The following is a 21980-nucleotide window of genomic DNA, read 5'->3' as shown; positions in this document are numbered from 1 at the left end:
GCTTTCTCGGCAGCCAGATATTATCGATAATTCATTCACAATGAATTTAGATTAGCCGATAACGGCCGCTTCATGCCGCGCTAATAGAAAATTTAGAAAGCATATTTTATCCGTTACAAGAAAAAGAATGTCTCTATCATAATTATTGCTATCTATAAATCTAGACTAAGGAAATAATTGTCTATCGGTGAACGCTGACCTAGACTAGTTGGAATTTACGATTAGAAAATAGTTATTAAAATAAGTAACATTTCATGATCACAAGCACAACTTTCGTATAATTACAGGTTGGTCTAAATATCATATTTTATTACCGTTTTATAAAGTGAACAATATGTTATGGCAAGACTCCAAGTCGCTTGGAAGAAATTTTGCAGTCACCGTCATTACGAATCATATAGGTATTCTGATAACTGGATGATGAAATTTATATGGAAACATAGTCATAAGTTCATAACTTTATTATTTAAGCCTTAACTCGATACTGAAATAGTTTAACTGACAACTTGGAGAACTTTACGAAGCGAGTGGATAAAACTGTCCAGCTAGATTGTTATAGCAATTGCATTGCCATGATCTCAGCAGCCAAATTGGTTGGGCAAGTGGGAGCGGTGCCAACTCGCTGGAAAAACTGCTTCCTAGGTATTTGTCGCGTTAAAATTGAGACCATCCGTTCCTTCAGGTTCAGAATGTCCAATTCCCAAAATGTCCAACGGTTTCAAAATGTCCAATTCCCGGTATGTCCAATTCCCAAAATGTCCAATTCTCAAAATGTCAAATTCCCGAAATGTCCAATTCCTGAAATGTCCAGTTCCCGAAACGTCCAATTCCCAAAATGTCCAATCTACTATTATGATGGGTTTGTTAATAAGTCCTCATAGCCTTTCTTAAAAATTTGTAATTAATGTATTTATGTACGAATGAGTTTAGTTTTTGCAAAATCGGCATATAAACATATAAAATTTGTATTATTTGCAAAAAGTACGTAGAAAAAAATTGTAGCTACTGCACTTTATACTCGTACAAGTATGTATAGTTATTTATATTTTTTTCTATTGACCTAAAAAGGAAAGAATAATTTGTAAATAAATAAATAATTGTTTAAATTTAAGTATGGTTATTTATTAAATATTTTTAAGAAAGCCTATGAGGACTTATTTAACAAACCCATCATAATAGTAGATTGGACATTTTGGGAATTGGACGTTTCGGGAATTGGACATTTCAGGAATTGGACATTTCGGGAATTGGACATTTTGAGAATTGGACATTTTGGGAATTGGACATTCCGGGAATTGGACATTTTGAAACCGTTGGACATTTTGGGAATTGGACATTCTGAACCTGAAGGCATCCGTTGCGGACATTGTACTACCTATGTGGAGTTTGCCAGTTTAGTGCTGGCAAATTGAATACATAGTTCCCTTCGTTTTCAGCCAAATGACGTCCACTGCTGGACAAAGGCCTCCCCCAAGGTTTTCCACAATGAACGGTCCTGCGCTGCCCGCATCCAGGCTCTTCCCGCGACCTTCACCAGATCGTCGGTCCACCTAGTAGGAGGCCTGCCCACGCTACGTCTTCCAGCCCGTGGTCGCCACTCGAATAGTTCCCTTATTTGGCTGAATACTCATTTAAGCCCCTACTACATACTCGCCTATAAGAATCTCATATCAAAAACGAATGAACGAACTTCTCGGTATTGTTTTATTATTGATACGAATTCGTCACCGTATTATTATTAGGAGTCAGTCTGCATAGTTGCGAACATGATTCATAAGAAAAAAACTCATTCGTATAAAATGTTGCTTCTTTTCTACATTGAAATATAACCTGACTTAGTTGCATGTATTTCCTGACAGAATTTGATATAAAACTTATTGACTACAATAAAAACACAACTTTCAGAGGTACCCTGCGTTTCACCGACTGTAGTTTTACCAACACTATGACTACAACGGTTGCAATTACTTTGAATTAACTTTAGCACATAATAGTCGTCAACTGAACGTTGTAATCAGCTAAGAGTATAGATCGTTAATTAACTTCTTTGGAATTGGCTCGGTTTTTATTCAATTAACAAGACTAATAAGGTTTCATCTGCTGGGAACTTGACGAATGAGACTTTAATCATTTTGGTTAGTGGTATCTATTTGAAATGTTAGAATAGACTGAATGAAGATTAATAATAATATAATATAATATAAACTTAAAAAAATATTAAAATAAGTATGTATGACTTTTACTGAATTTTAAGAAATTTTTGGACATTAACACCTTAATTTTTAACAGAAATAAAGGAAAAACAAAACATGACTAACTATCTAACAATATCAGCAGTGATGTCATTTGTGAAGAAATTGATTTCTGCTGATAAGATAAAATTTATTAAAAGTAAACAAGAAAAATACTGCTGTATAGTTTAATGCTTTGATATAACAAAGTTACATTAAACAAAGTTCTCAAATTAGTCTAATCTTATTTATAAAAAATATCTTTAAATATTTTCAAATCAATTCATAACACTTTCAGTTACTTCATCAAAACAAAATAAACATTTAGCAGCTAGAGATTGTTTTAATTTTTATTGTTGTTTTTCTGCTGATAGCTTGTTATTTTCAGTTAATTATTGATTAATTCTAGTCATTTTTGTCTGCTAGATGCTAGACTAGGGATAGGTGTTATATCGCGAATTTGTGATTGCCGACTGAAAATTTACATCCCACTGTCGTCCAACTTTGGTTGTCAAGATATTTAGTTCACTAGAAACATGAAAACCATCGGTGTAAAGTTTTACGGGCCATTTTGGGAGTTTCAACGTTCAAAGCAGTCTTCATATCGTCATAAAACTGAATGCTCTATTTTAGCACGCGGAAGCGCGCGGGTCGTCGAACCCAGTTCCTTCCTATGCTGTAATTATGTTTTTGCCGTTTGTGCATGTGCCATAAACTCGTTTTTATAGTAATTTCGTATTTTACAAGACTTTTTATCGTATCACATAAGTTTAGTCGAATAAGAGCCAAATAATCGCCCACGGAATTATTTCTTTCAGGTTTTCATCTAATTTTTTGCGAAGAACCAATTTTATTACTTATCACAAGTGGTACACCTATTTAATCAGAACCAAATTATTTCTATGAGTAGTCCAATACAATACAATCAATAGGTGGGTTCTTGCTCCTTTGTACACCCACCAGACTTCTTTTCATTGCTTAAAAAAAAATTCAAAGGCGATCGACATCTGGCCGGTAAACATACTTTATTATTTTGTTGCGTCAAATTTCGAACGTTATAAAACTCGCGCGTTGATTGGTCGTCCCTTATCAAAGGACGCGGGGCGCAACCTTGGGCCCGGTTAAAATGCGTGCCCTATTCTATTCAACCAGTAACGGTCTTTTTCTGGCGGGAAAATCCGTTATGAGTGCCCGGTAATAAAAGATACGTTCTTAGATTACATAATTCTTATGTGACATTAATTAATTAATTTATGCAACGCCGTACGACTAAATAAGGTGTGTAGTTCCTTTATTAGAATGAACCCATTGTTGAACACCTAACAACTTTGCCTATTTCATCTTGGAAGTACACACGTCAAAGCCGAGTGAAATACGTCACGTCGGACCATGGCAGTGAACGAGCTGCAGTACAAAGAATAGCGAAGGCGACACGTGGAATATCTTGCCCACCCGGCAACCTACTTGAAGTTTCGTCGATCGATACTCAGTAGGTGGGGCCAGACCAAAAATCCGCTATTTCATCACTTTTCACACACATTATTACCGTAAAACGTGAGAGAATCGTCGACTAACGGTCTTTTGAATGATAGTCATTGCAATTTTGATCGATAACTTGAAGACCACGCCCCGAGTTGCAAAGTCTAAAATGGTCAGATTCGATGTCAAATCGGCTCAATACGCCGCAATTTATCTTAACCCGACATCTAATGTGGAATTTAACACTCAAAAAAGGTATTCGTAAGCAATTTAATGAGACCACTGGGGCGTCACAAAATGCCGGCCGACCGACTCTCGCACATTTGAAAATGGAATTTCTAGTTAAATCAAACAAAAGAAACTTAATTACCTTAGCACCGATCTGGTTTCCGCACTGTCCGGCTTGGATGTGCACGATTTCCCTCATTTTGTTGTGTGAACTTAATAAATTACTTAATCACTAAAAAATTTCTGCTCCGCACGCACCACGTACTGCCGTGGCTGGTTGAAGAATAATCGCGATTCGCTCTGTGCGACGAACCAAAGCTGCGTATTTTATAGTGATGGGGACGAGCCTCAATTGGGCTATCGATAAAATTTGTCGCATTGCGTCATTTAATAGTGATTTTAGCCACAAACTTTTAGTTTGATCTAGTTTTAAAAATATATAAGACATACTCATAAAATTAAAAATTCTGAAATTACGAAAAATAAAAAAGTTCTTCATAGTGGGATCATCTTTCTTGTATTAAGATATCGCTGTGATTTGATTGTTTATAAGCTTTATTTCGTTCATTTCATTTATATGGCAAGTTTTGTGAAAATAAGTGTTAAAAAGAAGAACGGTCATCTGTGACCCAGGCCCGACAGAAACGAGACATACCTCAGTTTTTTTTAATAACTTTTGCATAATTATATTCAATGGGCCAATGGGGATGCACGCTCGGCCATAATATCATCATTATCAGCAATGAGATGACTCAGTTTTTAATCGCATATTTAAGGTATCCCAAAAACAGCCAAATTTAAGGAGATGAGTAAGTGTCACCATTTCAGATTTTTTTTATAACTTTTTTCTAATCCCTAATTTTGAGCCTATCTCTTAGTGTTTGTATGTACAAATGAGCAGATATTTTTCTTATTCGTTGTGAAAATATCACCAGGAGGCTATTCCTAAAAAAAGTTCTAAGAAGGAAGTGGGAAATACCTATTACAGTCTACAGAGCCTCCAGGGCCCCGATTGCGCTAATTTGTAATGTCTCCAATTTATTTGCGTTTCATCTCCAGTAGCGCGCGAGTAGCGCTCCATTTCATTCAATCCAGCTGATATTGAATTGCGTTTGAGAAAAAGTAGCTTGCTGTCAGCTTTTACTCAAAGGCGCAGTCGCGCTCCAATTACGTTACAGCATCATTTGATCTAGCTGTCATAACGACACCGCGATACGGATTTGTCAAACAGCAGATTTTCGTTCGTCGTCCAATCGCGTTGCAGCTGAAAATTTTTAGCGGAATCGATGCCCATTTTTATGAACACAATAAATGCTGGTCCATAAATGCCCAAAAATGCTTGATTTCCCAACTAATCACAAGTAAATAGATAATAAAAAGATTTAAAAAAATATAAAATAAAGATGTAAGATAAAACTTAGGTACTACCTACCTACTTACGTATGGAAATGTCATCTTAAAACAGTGTTCAACAACTGTCTAACTTTTTATTAGTAAGGGGGTAAGTAAGTAGCCAACACGAATAACAAAATGCATTTTGAACTGCGGTAAACAATCATTGTATGTTACAATTTTTTAAAGACAATATTAAAAGTGATTTTGTTCCAATGTAATAAATTGTAATAATATAGCAACGACTGAAATGAATATTACACTTTAACTTCATTCCAAAACTGAAATTTTTTTATATTATTATGCGGGCATCTACAGTGCATGCCCACGGCCGCCATGCATGCTCATTATTTTTTACTTCTACGTCATGGTACTTTCATTTCATGTACCGGTGTTTACTCGGCGATACGCGGGAATAATTAAAATGTGGCGTCTCATCACTATGTATATTTTAAACTAACAAGTCTTTTGACAGAAGGACCACATTTATCTATCAAGGAAACAAAAAAAAAATGAATATACAAAAATCTTTATCGATAACGGTATCGATACTATCCCAGCGCAAACTTTGTGTGGTCGCCTCCTATTGGTCGACGACGCCATGTTGTAATCAGTGGTACCAACACTACGACATATGCGGTATCGATCTATTTTTTTTTTATAATTTTATAAGAACGCGTTTTTTCCTCTATTTACGATGAGAAAAGTTCTTTTTAACTTTTATAAACGTATTTTGATGATTAATTTCATATCAGAGCTGTAAATATTGCTAGAGAAAATATGAAATTCACGCAGATGTTTCAACGTTGTAAGGTTGGTACTTGGTGATACAGCACGGCGCCGGCCGGCAAAAAAATGAAAACAGATTAACAATAATAGGTAAATAAGATGTTAATTTTGATGTAGGGCGTTCTTTTGTTTTGCAATTAGCAGTATTTACAAGTAAGTAAAGTACCGATAAATACAAATCACTTTTACTGTTGTTAAGTCATAACTATTTGTGAGCCTATAGCTACCAATTTAGGAATAATTTTTGTGTAGGTGGGACCAACTATCTAATGTTAGGTAGGTAGGTAACTACAAGCAAGGACTTGAATTTAATTGAACTCAATATTAATGGCTAAAAGAGATCTTGTTAGTAAATTACCTACCTAGGTATATCATCATGACGATAAATATTACCGGATCCTGTTTCAAATAAACCTATTTACATCTACAGCACAAAATAGAAATGATTTTGTGTCTTTGTAGTTAGAAAAATATCTTGACTTTAATTAATATTCATTTACAGTTTCCTAAGTTGATAGAAATTAAATAAATTAAAACTTAACATATAACTTATCGAAAATCAAAATATCGAATACGTTTCATCGAACGATCAAAATATCGAACGATCAAAATATCGAATGCTCAAAATATCGAACGTTCAGAATATCGAACCATCAAAATATCGAACGATCAAAATATCGAACGATCAAAATATCGAAAGTCGATATAAACGTTTTTATTAAATTTCATCACGCATCATTTCTGAACTTTCCTTTTTGGGACAGGCTAGGCTTATAATAGGTCCCCACGGACATTATTTCTCAAAATTTATAAACTTGAAGAAATGATGCATGATGAAATTTAATAAAAACGTTTATATCGACTTTCGATATTTTGATCGTTCGATATTTTGATCGTTCGATATTTTGATGGTTCGATATTCTGAACGTTCGATATTTTGAGCATTCGATATTTTGATCGTTCGATATTTTGATCGTTCGATGAAACGTATTCGATATTTTGATTTTCGATCATTTGTCATTCGATATGGCGTAGGTAACCCAGGTCCTACTTAGATTAATAAAGCCTTAGGTAAGTACTGAAATGATTTACCTACTCAGACCCATGGACCAATAAAAAAAATTGTAGGTCCATGATCAGACCTAACAGTTGGTTATTGAGTTGTCAGTTTGCCACAAAATAAGCCTGAATATCTGTATTTTATTGCATTGCAGGTCTTGAAGTCTTTTCACCGCATTTTTCCGGGCGTGTCCAAGCTGGCCGCTGCCAAAGGTTACTTAAGGCTAAGTCTAGCCATAGAAGGTAAGTAACCTATTCTGTGGTTTAACTAGACCCTTAGATTAATAAAGGCTTTATTAATCTAAGACTAGACCCGCATTTGCTAGGACTGCTAAGCAAGGCAAGTGCAGTCTAATTAGAGAATCTGTAGGTTTTACTGATGAAACTTGACCTCCACTAACATTATCAGCATTGGTGCTAGGTCTACAGCCGAGTAGGTAGGTAGGTACAACATTACAGGTGTCCCGCAAATTTTATTGGGGACAACCCGTAAAAACTTTGTATGGGAAGACGAGTTAGTTTTATGCAAATTTGCAAGTCATAGAACAATTTTTTTTCCCCATGATGTGTGGATTGTGGTAGTAAGGTTGTCCTTTATTTAGATTTACGGGAAATCTTGTAGACCTAGCACCTACCCAACCTACCTACTTGGGGTTTTTGGGACGCAAGTTATTATTTTTGTTATGAAACTGGCCTAGGCATTTAGGCAACCTAGGTTAGGTAGGTACAATGGCTTAGATGCAGTCAAGGTCTAGCTAATCTCAATAGCTCTCAATACTCGATCTAACCTATTTACCTACAAAGCATGCACTAAGTGACAATACTTATTTGCGTACATTGCGTAGGTACATCGCTTAAGTCTACCATCTGTTCTTACGGCCTACAAATTGTACAATTTCACCACTGTACAGTGGCGCCACCCAAAGTGATTCGTCTGGCGATACTTACTCTTTGCAACGCATACATTGACGACCAAAATCAGCTTGTAGAACTGGAGACATCGCCAAACAAATCTATTTTAAACCTCAAAACATTGTTAGCTTTCAAGTTGTGCGAGTCACACGTTAACTTTTCTATTTACTGTCACATTTTGAAGTCTATTCAATAAATAATACTTAATTGATTCCCGAGCTATCAAGAAATGAATATTACATGTGATTGAAAGTAAGCCAGTTCATAAGACGTTATAAAAATAACACTCAATGACAGCCCAGTGTAAATTAAAAATGAAAAAAAAAATTAGAAAAGCAGATTGTTGATTGGCTGACCGACAAATTAATTTTTGCGGCAAAAATGACACTGACTAAACTAAAATTAATAGATACCTACCTACTTGATCCGATCTACTTACACATCGCTTTCTGCAGTTTCTGCAGTCAATACTCTGCAAGTATCAAATTCTGTTCATTGTGAAAAACCTTGGGGGAGGCCTTTGTCCAACAGTGGACGTCATTTGGCTGAAACGATGGATCAAATTCTGAGATGATTAAAACCTCATTATTTCAGCCCACGACAGTATGGCAGTCCACTGGTCAGGTAACCTCCCACACATAGTTCTAGGCGTGATCAACATCCAGCTCATGAACCAAACATCTCACAAACTCCTTGACAAAATTGTTAGGTGGTTAGGTGAATCAAAATTAACCCTTTTACGTTCGGCAAAGAAAGACTCCAATTTTATACTTTTGGCTAGTAAATTTCGAAATTCAAAATTAAAACCTACTCACAAATTCGGCAAACAAACTGGAGGCAATTTGATGGCCAAATTGACCCGTTTGAAAGTAAAACTTATCGAAATATACGTGGTAATAAAGGGAAGTTAAATGTTTACTTAGTATTATGATCAATACAAAAGCACAACATTTAAAAGGTATACAAGATAAGTAACAAAATTCAAAATTAGAAACAAAAATGATCTGGCAAGCACATTATTTAGAAACAGAAAAATTAGTAAAATCAAAATTTAAACTAGATAAATCTGCAAAAACCAAACATGACCAAACTTAAAAAGTACACTTAGAGAGAAACTACAGATACTTAAAAACAAAAAAGAAAACGACTCAAGAAAATACTCACAAAAATTAAACTTAAAACCTTAAAACCCATAGAAGAAAATTGACTAAAACATAATAAAAAAGGCTCTGGTGACCATGCTAGAGGTAGAAAGAATAAAAAAAAAAAAAAAAATTTTAAGCGATATAAAAGCCCTGGAAAGAGCCTAAGTACTGAATCAATGGTTTGATTGATTCCCAGCACGATAGTTGGTTATCGTGGCCTCTATACAAAATGCTCGTCTCTTGACACAGAATGAGGGTGTTCGCGATTGAAAAATCCGCCAGATGGCAATACGTAGACGGGAGGTCCAAATGCTGCATGATTGGTGGATTTTGATATGACATTGACAGATATGTCAAAATCCACCAATCATGCAGCATTTGGACCTCATGACATTGACAGATATGTCAAAATCCATATGTATTGCCATCTGGCGGATTTTTCAATCGCGAACACCCTCATTGAATAAAAATAACTACCAAAATAAGGCCAGACATGTACACCAAACAACTGCAAACCCTCCTGCCAGATGTCGTAATCGCTGAGTCACGACTGGAGACTTTCACATCGATCGCCGCCCAAAAAGGCACTCATCTCAGGGCGCCTGGTCCGGACACCATTTTCAGATACAAAGTGATATTTATTAAGCCTTTTGGCTGGTGAAATTTTGTGCCTTTTCCTGTTCGTACCTACTTTGATGATGTTAGTCTTTTCAGCTTAATGAACTATAGGATTGGTAGCTAGGTAATTCAGAATGAAATTAAAAACTTTCCTCACTGAACTCAAAACTTATCGTAAGACGGTTTTCTGTTTCTAACCCATTATTTTTATAGGTTCACTAGCTTTCCGCCCGCGGCTTCGCCCGCGTGGAATTTTGTCTGTCACAGAAAAACTTTATCGCGCGCGTCCCTGTTTCAAATACCGGGATAAAAACTATCCTATGTTCTTTCCCGGGACTCAAACTATCTCTATGCCAAATTTCATCAAAATCGGTTGCGAGGTTTAAGCGGGAAAGCGTAACAGACAGACAGACAGACAGACAGACAGACAGACAGACAGACAGACAGACAGAGTTACTTTCGCATTTATAATATTAGTTGGGATGTTCTACCTGCTTTGCCGTGCTAGCAATATCAGCAGTAACTCCAATTTTTGCTATGAAAAATCCTTTCAGCTCATCTGAAAGAGTTCATTACGCTGATTCTCCATCAATGTAGCATAACTCAGTTTCATAAGTGGAGTTACTGTAGATTGTAGATATCGCTACCACAGCAGTGCTGATCTTGATCGTACTAAATTGTATTCTCGCAGCCCATACATTTCCCCGAGATATCAATCAAATGACAGCGCAAGAGGACACGTCACTCCATGTGGGAGGACTTCATTCACCACAATCACCACGACAACAGGAACTGCCTTCAGCTGACCTCGCTCACCACGCAACGCGGTCATTGCTAATCCTACTTACTAGCAATTTAACTATCTTCAAAGATCTGACATAAAAATATAGAAGCTTAGGAAGTGGAAGAGAGACCGTGATTTTCACGTCACTTATATCACGTTAATAAGTAACTATAGCATTCTAGCAGTGTGACGTCAGGCGACGCGATACATCGTGGATGAGCAGAATATCAGACGAGTCAATATGGCATATACCTACTTACAACCGCTATGTTACCATGTGCGTGGATGTCACTGTTCCTCAATTTTAGGGATGGCTCAGCGCCTGGGCACAAGACAGGTAGGTGTCTAGGGGCGTACCGGAGCTCGGAACTCACTGCTTGAGTGAGTGCCCATCAACGTAGGTAGGTAGGTTATGTAGGTACTTTTAGTAGGCGTGAATCGTAATATTTTCAGCCACTCTCTGGTAGTAAATTTTAGTTCAAGTCCAGACAGTATGAAATTTTTATCCATATGACAATTTGTTTCCAACACGAAGCAAATGAAAGCTCACTAAAATAGCTCGCATTAAAACTGAACTAAACCACAACTACTTAAACTGCGTGAAAAACCGCGACTTTGTAAACGCTCTGATACGTTTTCATAATAAATTGTTTGATTATTAGAACTTCACGCCCCGTTTCACGGTCCAAGTCTCCATGAACGTGTGGCCTAACTAAGATAGTGCATATCTTAATGCATACGTGAATTCATACATGATGGATATGCAAAATACTTTTATTATTACCTACTGTCTGCATAGGAATCTCTTATCTGTACATGTTTAAAATATTATTGAAGATACATAAGTTTAAAACACTCGCACACACTTTACTCTTATATTATTTGACATTAGGTAACTTTGTGAAATTCCTATTGTGAATTATATTAAAATCAACATTTTCCCACTGCTTTATTTTCAACCTGATTTAAAAAAAAAACTTCTACGGTTAGAATCAGATGATGGGTAATCCGTAAAATCAACCAAGTCCACCAATGACACAGAGAAATCACATTCATGAATGGGGTGGTTTCCTTTTGCATAAAAATATGGTTCTATTTTTGAATCTCCTTGGAATATTTTAGTGGGTTGAAGATTTAGGAAAACGACACGACACGACCCGTTTATTTGTGACAAGTGACAGTGACGTTTGATTTGAAAATTTGAATTTCGAATCAGCTAGGGTTGAACAAATTGGAAAAAAATCAAGAATACAAAATTTTAATGAAGAATGTTCACTAATTTTGTTTTTTAGCTTTCTGTATTCTCTGTTAAAAATAAAAAATACACGTGAAAGATTTATTTCGATACGTCAATTAGTTTCCAAGATATTGAATTTTAAAAGTCCCGCCATTTTATGCGCGTGACGTCATATTACAGTGACTGGTTCATATTTGTATGGGTGGAATCTTGCAAGCTGAATTAAGACCCACTTCCAGGCAACCGATTAAGCTGAAATTTCGCAAACACATGTGATTTGGATGACCATGCAATATTATGATGACTTGGAGCTGATCTGATGATGGAGCTGGAAGGTGGCCATAGGAACTCTATAATAAAACGACTTAAATGCATCGAGTTTGGGCTCGTTCGTTTTGTATTGATGAGTATTTTAATTCTATATAGTAATCGAGGTCTAATGATGGAGCTGGCAGGTAATTCGCAATAAAACGACACAATCGCATCAAGTTTGGGTTTGGTTCAATTTTAATTTCTGTGATGGGTCTGGGTGTTAATATGTATAATAAGTTTGTATTTACAAAAAAAAATATTTAAGTATGTCTAAATCCGTTTTCTAGTGAGCGGGGACGCTGTGAATGTACGTCACACGGGGTCACGTGACCGTCGGCGGGACTCAATATTTAAGCGAACTTTGAATGCCTATAAAATCATAACTACTGGGTATTTTTGAATGAAATAAAAACTAATGTATTTGTAAATGTAAAAGCTTAACTGTAACATAGGTTTCAAGTGATTTTGCATACCTAGTAACATTCTCAATTATAACTCTATTTTTCTCTTAACATTTAGTCACCGTACCTATTACTGTGTAAGTTTTATTTAACAAACTCAATACTACGAATGCAAACAAAAAAGTATGCGTCATATTATACTTACTTAACCAATTGACTCATGCCTTATTTTGGATCGAACCTTGTGAGTAGTTTTGTTTGTAATTTTTTTTATCGGCTCATTATTTTGTGTGTTAAATTACATCGATTAAATAATCGCAATATTGTGTATGAACTACATTATGCAATTATAAAAAACATATTATATTAACAGATAACAGATACGCAAACAAGTTTGTCTGATAAAAAAAATGTTTTTCCTTTACTAAAAAGGTTACATACAATAAGCTTTCAGTGACCTCCCCGAGTTTTTCTTTTTGCTTGTAGTTTCCAAGACCTTCATTAACATTAGCATGTATGCAAATGTAAATAGTTGAACGAAAGCGTTGATGATCTAATTAGTTAACCATGTCACTTACAGTAGTCAACAGTAATCATCATTTCCAATAGACTCGTATGTGTCGCTCGCGTGATCTAAATATTTTAACCTGTTTGCACAAACTGTCGTGACATAAGCACGGTTGTTTGTGATGAATGTGTCGCTGACATCAGAGATATCATGGCCAGCATAACTGGATCCCCACGACAGCAATTTAATATCAAAAACGAACGGACGCCGCTCATAACTGGGACCGACAGAGGTCTTCATTGTGTGGTCGTTATGTATAAATGCATTTCTAAATATAGAAACAAGGCGAGTGATGTCAGGTACCTACGTGCCAATGTAGGCCCTCCGAGCCTGACCAACTTGGTACTTCTTAAATTGGTCAATAAAAATTACTGTTTTAATGATAAACGATAAGATTTCGTCGATAAATTCTCGGAAGCCAGTCCCCAGAGGGAGTAATTTCCTTTTTTCTGACCGTGACATACTTTATTAATTCATAATTTATTTATTATACCTACCTACTTACGTACTTCTGACTAGTTTTTTTTTTACAGCTATGACATAAGATATTTAGGTAGGTAGGTAGATGGTATTTTTTATTTATTTAAATGTTAAGCGACGTGGATTTTGTGTATTAAAATGAACTTTGATAAAGTAATTATCACATTATCAAGGTCTCTCAAGTAGGGCATGAATATCGGAATCTCGGAATCTCGTAATATCGGAATCTCGGACTGCGAGATCCGATATTTCAATTCCGATATTGAGCGACCCAATATCGTAATATCGGAATCAGATAAAAGTTTTAATTGAGATTTTAAACAAAGCGTTTAAACTCGCCACAACCTGCCACAAAGCCCAAAGTACATTATTGGTAAAGACCAATGATTTTCTCATGTCTCTCACCATCACTTTTTGTTCTACTGCAAATATTTTAATATATTTACTATTTATGGTTAATTTAACTTGTTCTAAATCAATTTTAGCAATTGCCATAGGTACTTGGTCAACAAAGAACGACATCTCAACTCCCTTTCAAACATTAATTTTACTGGACTATGGACCGTCAGTTCTGCGTACTATGTGCCCTGCCCATTGCCACTTCAGCTTGCTAATCCGTCGGGCTATGTCAGCGACCTTAGTTAGTTTACGGAGCTCCTCATTTCTGATTAGATCTCGTAAAGAAACACCAAGCTTATCCCTCTCCATAGCACGTTGTGCCCTATATTCAAAGGCCACGTTTTCGAGCCGTATATCATCACTGGTAATACACACTAATTGAAGACTTTCGTCTTCGTATTCGACGATTTACCTCTTTCTCGAAATTGCATCTAACTACCTAGCTGATCGTTTGTCCGAGATAGACAAGACATACGTACTTGTCAACAATCTCGAGAATTGAGCTCCTAACCGAAACTGGGTAAGGAGCAACATGGACATTCGACATAAGCTTAGTTTTTTCCATATTCATCCGAAGGCCTACCTGTTGGGAAACTCGATTAGGGTCTTCGAGCATTGTGATAAGGTCTTCCAACGGTTTTTCCTTAGTACGCAAAACAGACGGACGATGAGGCAGCAAGGTTCTGAAGTGGAGGCCACGTACCGGAAAGCGCAGCGTAAGACTCATAACCACAAGGTGGACCGACGACCTCATAAAGGTAGCAGAAAGGCGCTGGATACAGGCCGCCACCAACCGGCCATTGTGAAAATCAGCATCGGAGCCTGTGTTCAGCAGTGGACGTCGTATGGCTGACATGATGATGATGGATGGAACAAATTACAAGCATATTCAAGTTTTTTACCACTCTCTACAATTTTTGTAACACGTGATTTGAATGACTCTAAAATTCGTTCCGCCAACATAAAACAGGGTAATATAATGAAGGAGTAAAAGTTTGTTTGATACCTGTGATTTTACAAAAACACTTTAATTATTTGCTAGTCCATATAGGCTCATTATAAGTAACCATTCATTATCAGGTGATCCGTCTGCTCGTTTGCCTCTTGTCACATAAAAAACCAAATGCAGTGCTGTTCAATTTTATGAAGTGCTGTCACAGAATACATAATAGTAGCAACAGAAATTGCACTCCTTTGTGTAGGACCAGATGCCGGCATTTTAACGGTAATAATAATAATGCAAAATATCTAACGCACATGGTGCATTCGAAATCGCACCTTACTACTACGCTCACAAAAGCGCAATTTTTTTGTGTTCAGAATTGATCTACCTCACAGCTCAAGCGTCAGGGTTGTATAAGCAAAGTAAAATAAATAAAAACTTAATTTTAAGAAGCATTTATTGTATTTACGATTGGTAAACTTTAATCTAGTGGTGTTTGTATAATCGTACCATCTCTAAAGTACCTATTAATAAACTTCAGTGTTGCGATAATAATTCGAAATTGGACAAACAGTTTTAAAAGGTGCAGTGTCGGAAAATGGACATGGTGAAGTAAAGTTAATGTTTTATTAGCTAAAATATTTTATTTGCTACGGTTTTTTGTCATTTAAGTATTTCAAAATTATTTAAAAAGTGTAATTTTTTTAATTATTTAAATCACTACAGTTAATTATTATTCCTAAATATTACGATTTTCCATTAAAGACGAATAACAGTGCTGTTGGAACAATAAACCTTGATTGCGACGATGATCGACCGAGCGTGTATAGAAATACGCGTGTGCTCACAGGCGCGTGGCGGCCCTAACTGATTTGCAACTTGAAGTTGTCGCGCGCTGTAGGTAATTATCTCGGCCGGCATAGGCGAGTGACGGAGGCCTGGTGCTGTTTTGTACCAAATTAAAGATTTTGATTAAAATCATTATTTTATTGTAAACAGAATCCAGAATTCTTTCGAATATAACCAAATATTAATTTTGTAGCACATGAACTCAATTCCGATATTAATATCGGAATTCCGATATTGAGATCTAATATCGGAATCCAATATCGGAATTGAAAACCTTCCGATATTACATGCCCTACTCTCAAGGTTGTTTATTTGTAGAATTGACTTAATACTTTAGTATATTGATATCTTGATATATGTATAGCAATAGGATTTTATCAGGAATGACAACAAAACAATATTAAATAAATAAAAACTTTATTATATACATTAAATTATATTGTTCAAAACAATTTTAATCGTAATAAAACTTCGGTTATTGAAGCCTTCATAATTATTCACGTTTGGCCTTTGGCGTGGCGTCCAAACTTCATAAATACATAAAGAGATGTCTATATAATAGATCAGCCTTTACAATTTCAGATCTAGCTCTTAACGAGGCTTGGTAGAATCACAAGGAATGTATTTAACAATACAAATGCTTTCGATTCATATTATGTCATGACCGGGAAATTTTAGTCGTGCTTCTGTTAAAAGTTAGAAAGCATGTCTAATCAATACTCAGTAGGTATTTATAGGAATCATTAATGTTACTTAAACAAAAAGTAACAAGACATATAATGGCATGTACTTTTAAAGCGATGAGCTTTTTATCGCGAACATTTAGTGGTGGTCTTCGATCTCCTGCTCCTGCTCCTCGTCGAACTCGGCGTCCTCGTCGGCGGTGGCCTCCTGGTACTGCTGGTACTCGGACACCAGGTCGTTCATGTTGCTCTCGGCCTCCGTGAACTCCATCTCGTCCATGCCCTCGCCGGTGTACCAATGCAAGAAAGCCTTGCGCCTGAACATAGCCGTGAACTGCTCCGAGATGCGCTTGAACAGCTCCTGGATGGCGGTGGAGTTGCCGATGAAGGTGGCAGCCATCTTGAGGCCACGGGGCGGGATGTCGCACACGGCAGTCTTCACGTTGTTCGGGATCCATTCCACGAAGTATGACGAGTTCTTGTTCTGGATGTTGAGCATCTGCTCGTCGACCTCTTTCATGGACATGCGTCCACGGAAGATGGCGGCGACGGTGAGGTAGCGGCCGTGGCGCGGGTCGCAGGCCGCCATCATGTTCTTGGCGTCGAACATCTGCTGGGTGAGCTCGGGTACGGTCAGAGCACGGTATTGTCTGCTGCCACGGGATGTGAGAGGAGCGAATCCAGGCATGAAGAAGTGGAGACGTGGGAAGGGAACCATGTTGACAGCCAGTTTGCGAAGATCAGCGTTCAACTGACCGGGGAACCTAAGGCAAGTTGTGACACCAGACATTGTAAGTGAAACCAAGTGGTTGAGATCACCGTAAGTGGGTGTGGACAGTTTGAGTGTACGGAAACAGATGTCATACAGAGCCTCGTTGTCGATACAGTAGGTTTCGTCTGTGTTTTCTACTAGCTGGTGAACCGAGAGAGTCGCGTTGTAGGGTTCAACGACGGTGTCTGATACTTTGGGCGAGGGGACGACTGAGTATGTGTTCATGATTCTGTCGGGGTATTCTTCACGGATCTTTGAGATGAGAAGTGTTCCCATTCCTGAACCGGTACCACCGCCAAGGGAGTGTGTGAGCTGGAAGCCTTGTAGGCAGTCGCATGATTCTGATTCCTTGCGGACTACGTCAAGTACTGAGTCGACGAGTTCAGCGCCTTCTGTGTAATGTCCCTTGGCCCAGTTGTTTCCAGCACCAGACTGTCCGAAGACGAAGTTGTCTGGGCGGAAGATCTGTCCGAAAGGTCCTGAGCGGACAGAATCCATGGTGCCGGGCTCAAGATCGACGAGGATGGCGCGGGGCACATATTTGCCACCCGAGGCTTCATTGTAATAGACGTTGATGCGTTCCAACTGCAAGTCGGAGTCTCCGTGGTAGGCACCGGTGGGGTCGATGCCGTGCTCGTCGGAGATGATCTCCCAGAACTGTAAAAGAAAGAAAAAACGTTATAGACACGATTGCAAGCGCAAACTCGAACAATATCTATTAAAATTCCAACACGAAAGCTCTCGGGAGTCATTTGTAAGTGCGCCTCGCTTTCGAACCGGTTTAGTGCATGCCCTAAGTGATATCTCGAAACGTCTCCAGTACATGGCAAAGCAAGTGCCGTAACTTTTTAGTGTAGAATGGTACACAAATGGAAAGTTGAGTTGGTTGACGCGAGCTCAATGAACCATCGCGTAAATGGTAGACAGGATACATAATACATCTTTAATGACGACGGAGAGGATTACGCAAGACAATGGTTTGAGTTATGGCGGGCGTGTACAATGCACTCGCCTTGGCGACGGGCGACGCCCACGCCTCGTCCCTACTTGCTTTATCTCTCCATATAAGTAGTGAATGTCTTGTACGAGCTTACGATATAAATTAGCATTCAATTTTCGGCGCTCGTTGAAATCCATGGCCTGATTTTCAGGCGCTGACCATATGGTCAGATGTTTGTGTAAATTATTGTAATCCAGTTGGTCGTTAACTCGTCACATGAAAAGAAATCCTTGACGAAGCAAGACCTCCTAGAGTAAACGCCTAGAGACTGTTTGAAAAGTATTAAAATTCAGCAGCGAGTACGAACACCGATAAGTATGATGTCATTTCTGTGGGCGTCTGTGTGGGTAAGGCAAACGTGGCTCGCCTGACACAGACATATAAGGCAAAATGACTAATACGGCTCGTTCGACTCAGGGCTTCGAGATTCGACGAATAACATCGAGCTATGCTAATTTTGCCAATGCTATCGGCAGCTCTGTAACTTTATTGACCTGTTTTTCCTCTTGTTAATTAAAACAGTTGATATCGTAGCGACAAACATGTTCATTTTGTTGTTTTTAACCAAAAGTTGTAAAATATTACACCTGGCACAAGTGATTTTGCTTTTAAAAGGAGAAACACAGTCTTTTCGCTAGTTCGCAACAAGCTCATTTTGCCCTCTCATCCAAACCAAATATGTTTCGTAACCAAGATTAATCGAATATGACTTTACAGATCCATCAAAAAGAACTCATCAAGATACTTTCAAACATCATGACAGTAATGATTTTAATAACAACAAAAAGTGAAAGGTGATCGTGTTCGATTGTGCGAGGCTGCTTTCGAAGTAACTAGATAAGTAAGCAAGAAAGTGCCGTGTGACCGGCGCACGCGCAGGGAAACCCTAACCTGGCATTTACAATGGGCTTTCTTAGACATTCTTAGTGCAGGTGTAAAGTGGCTTTGAGCCTTATTCTCAGAGTCTAGAGACCAAACCGCAAGAGCCTTGAATTGTGGCGAACATTCCTCGGACCTTTTCTAAGTACTGAGCCTTTTGTGTAGGTCATTGTTAGGTCTGCAAAGATGTTTTTATTTCACAAATTAATTGTGATTTTAAAACGAGCTTGTATTCAACAATTTTAAGCATAAGTTTATATTCAATGCAGGTGTTATTGAATTATTGACTATTAGTTCTTATTTTAATTGTTCACTATTTTTTAACTGTCTATTCAAATTCATTTAGGCAAATTCTTGCCGAAATAATAAATTCTGAGCTGGTTAGCTCTTTGAGCTTGGAATTTAAAACAAGTTTAGACATTCAGTAAGTACCTATTTTGCAACTCCACTCCCACCTTTTCTGGTCATAAGCACCATAGCAGTAGGTACATAACTAAATAATTCATGGGCTCGCGGCTTGGGAATCTCTTAACGGTTCTCGAGGCTGAAATATTGCGTTTTAAAAGAGAGTGCATTCTGCTATGGCTGTGCGATGGAAGTTATTTATAAGCTCGGACGTCGACCGTCGGGTCAACGCCCTCAGTAATCTATCGACTTTCATTTCTATTGGAATATAGATAAGATAGTCTTATATGAGCAGTTATTGCCAAGCCGCATATTCGGTCTTATTACTCTCCACGCGATTTATTATCCAGTTATAATAACCGCACAGTAAAACTGCGCGAACGGAATGCCTACATTTATTGATCATTTTAGTTTTTCTCCAACATAACAGTGTTTCTGTTATGAATCATTCTCGAATTTATCATGATCATTAGAGTATGAAAAACGGTTGAGGTCATCACATTTTCAAAGCTATTGTTTCGGTCGCAATCATTTGGTGAAATTGCCCGTAACGCCATGTCTGCACTAAAATATACTGCTAAAATATGGTTCAAAGAACATACATTTGTTTAAAGTACTTTAAAACAAGGCAGCCAAAGAGATATTGATGCGGGCTGTTGATGTGTATATCATCCATGTATATTTATTTATAAATTGTTAAGTACACATCTTTCCTCTGACCAAATTCCACGGCATCTTCGTGATTCAAAATCTGACTAAGCAATGACTTGTACGGACATAAATAGCGAAGTAATAAAAGAAGAGAAACTATACGCATTGGATTGAAATGCTATATTATAACGGGTCGATCAATGGCATCTTGTCTTTGCAAATCCGATATTTGTACACGCCCCAGTTTTCGGGTTTCGTGTAAAACGAGCAATTAATATTACGGTACAAGACATTGGTGGCTTGATCTATTGGCCCTAATATTTAACATTTGGTTCAGCTATGTCCATTGGCTGCCTTTCGTGGGAATACAAATGTCTAATTTGTAACAATAGAACAACATTGCTCCCAAGATTTCTCTTTTGTTTTCAGAATGGCATTGTCTAATTGTCGTCTGTTGTTACATAAAATTTGAATACTATTTTTACTATTATGTTGTGAACGGACGGCGGCCTAGATTATTATCGACAAAGATAAAGCCGGTGGTTGAAAATTGCATGTAATTTATGCACCGTGAGTTTCACCGATATATTTGATGGGAAAGTTGATAATTGCACATAATTTACGGTGTATGGTGAATTTCTAAAATGTGCCATTTTCTATGTCGGTCGTAATATCGGTGCTATAAATGCCAACGGGATGTTTATGTTAATTCATATACTGCTTAATAATTATTATTTTATTACAACAAAACCGGTTAGTTTGATAAATAAAACACTAAAACTCCTTGACAACAAAAATAATAAATTGCTTGTTAATGAAAATCACGAACGAGTTCATAAATTGGCTGTGTGATTGGTCATTGTCTGTATAAGGAATGATGACCAATAACACCAAATAAATCAAAAGAGGAGAGAAAACTGTTATCTCGCTCGCAACCCGCAAGTTACTTATAAATACTAAAATAAAATCATTATCAAAGTTATGTAGCTATTAATATGCAAATTATCTTATAGCGCCACGAAGGACGTATCTAATAATCAATTTGCATAAGACATGAACTACTTAATTCGATGTTGAAAAACCTTATAATTATCATTATTAGGTATTAACTTTATTTGAATCCGACACAAAAATCTAAATAAAACAATAATTAATGCAGCATAAATTAATTATAAGGGCGTGACAACCCTGCCTATTCGCGCGTGAGAATTTCAAATTCGGAACACACTCTTCCTTGTCTACTATTCCTGTCTAGCGAACGGAACTATGCAATAAGAGACAATCGTAATTCACAATCTATCGTTAATTTATAAAAAATCTTACAATAATTAAATGAAAACGAGCATCTAGTGAAGCGAGTCGTAATTTCTATTGGAATTCCATGGTGATAACGAAAACCGTTACACCCGTTATGAACTAGCAATGGAGAACTAGGATAAAAAGTAGAAAAAAATAGATTTACCTTAGCTCCAATCTGGTTGCCGCACTGACCGGCTTGGAGATGCACGATTTCCCTCATTTTGTTATTTGATTTTAATAAATTATTTTAACACACCGCGACTCTCGCACGGCTTCGAAGATGTGATCTGACAGCGAGCGCAGTCGGTGGGGGGTTTTGAGGCGATCGTCGCCTCCGCGGAGCGCGGGCCCGGCGCGCCGCCATTGGCCGGCGCCCGCCATCTGCAACCGCGGCAAACTTCACACCGTGCGAATTTTGTCATACACAAATGGAAAGATCCTTGCAGCTTTAAAAGGTAATGGTTT

At 37.5% G+C, this 21980-nt stretch overlaps 2 protein-coding genes across 4 annotated transcripts in view; both read right to left on the bottom strand.

Annotated features, from left to right (window-relative positions):
* The window catches only part of LOC114363233 (tubulin beta-1 chain), a 6422-nt gene extending 2168 nt beyond the window's left edge, over window positions 1-4254 (bottom strand). The window contains exon 1 of the mRNA XM_028318903.1: window positions 4081-4254. Within this exon, the coding sequence (XP_028174704.1) occupies window positions 4081-4137 (57 nt within the window). The 5' untranslated portion in view covers window positions 4138-4254. The remainder of the gene's footprint in view (window positions 1-4080) is intronic.
* LOC114363232 (tubulin beta-1 chain-like) overlaps window positions 1-21980 on the bottom strand; it is a 24248-nt gene extending 2268 nt beyond the window's left edge. Inside the window, exons 1-2 of one of the 3 annotated variants that reach the window (XM_028318902.1) lie at window positions 21679-21980; window positions 16667-17938 (exon numbers count right to left, since the gene is read on the bottom strand). In XM_028318902.1, the coding sequence (XP_028174703.1) occupies window positions 16667-17938; window positions 21679-21735 (1329 nt within the window). In that variant the 5' untranslated portion in view covers window positions 21736-21980. Of the gene's footprint in view, window positions 1-16340; window positions 17939-21678 lie in introns of those variants that run through there. The other 2 variants (XM_028318901.1, XM_028318900.1) reach the window with 2 other exon arrangements.

This window comes from Ostrinia furnacalis, unplaced genomic scaffold (genome assembly GCF_004193835.3).
Source record: "Ostrinia furnacalis isolate ACB-3 unplaced genomic scaffold, ASM419383v2 OfSCF7032, whole genome shotgun sequence".
NCBI classification, from domain to species: domain Eukaryota; kingdom Metazoa; phylum Arthropoda; class Insecta; order Lepidoptera; family Crambidae; genus Ostrinia; species Ostrinia furnacalis.
This window is presented reverse-complemented; position numbering and strand designations above follow the sequence as displayed.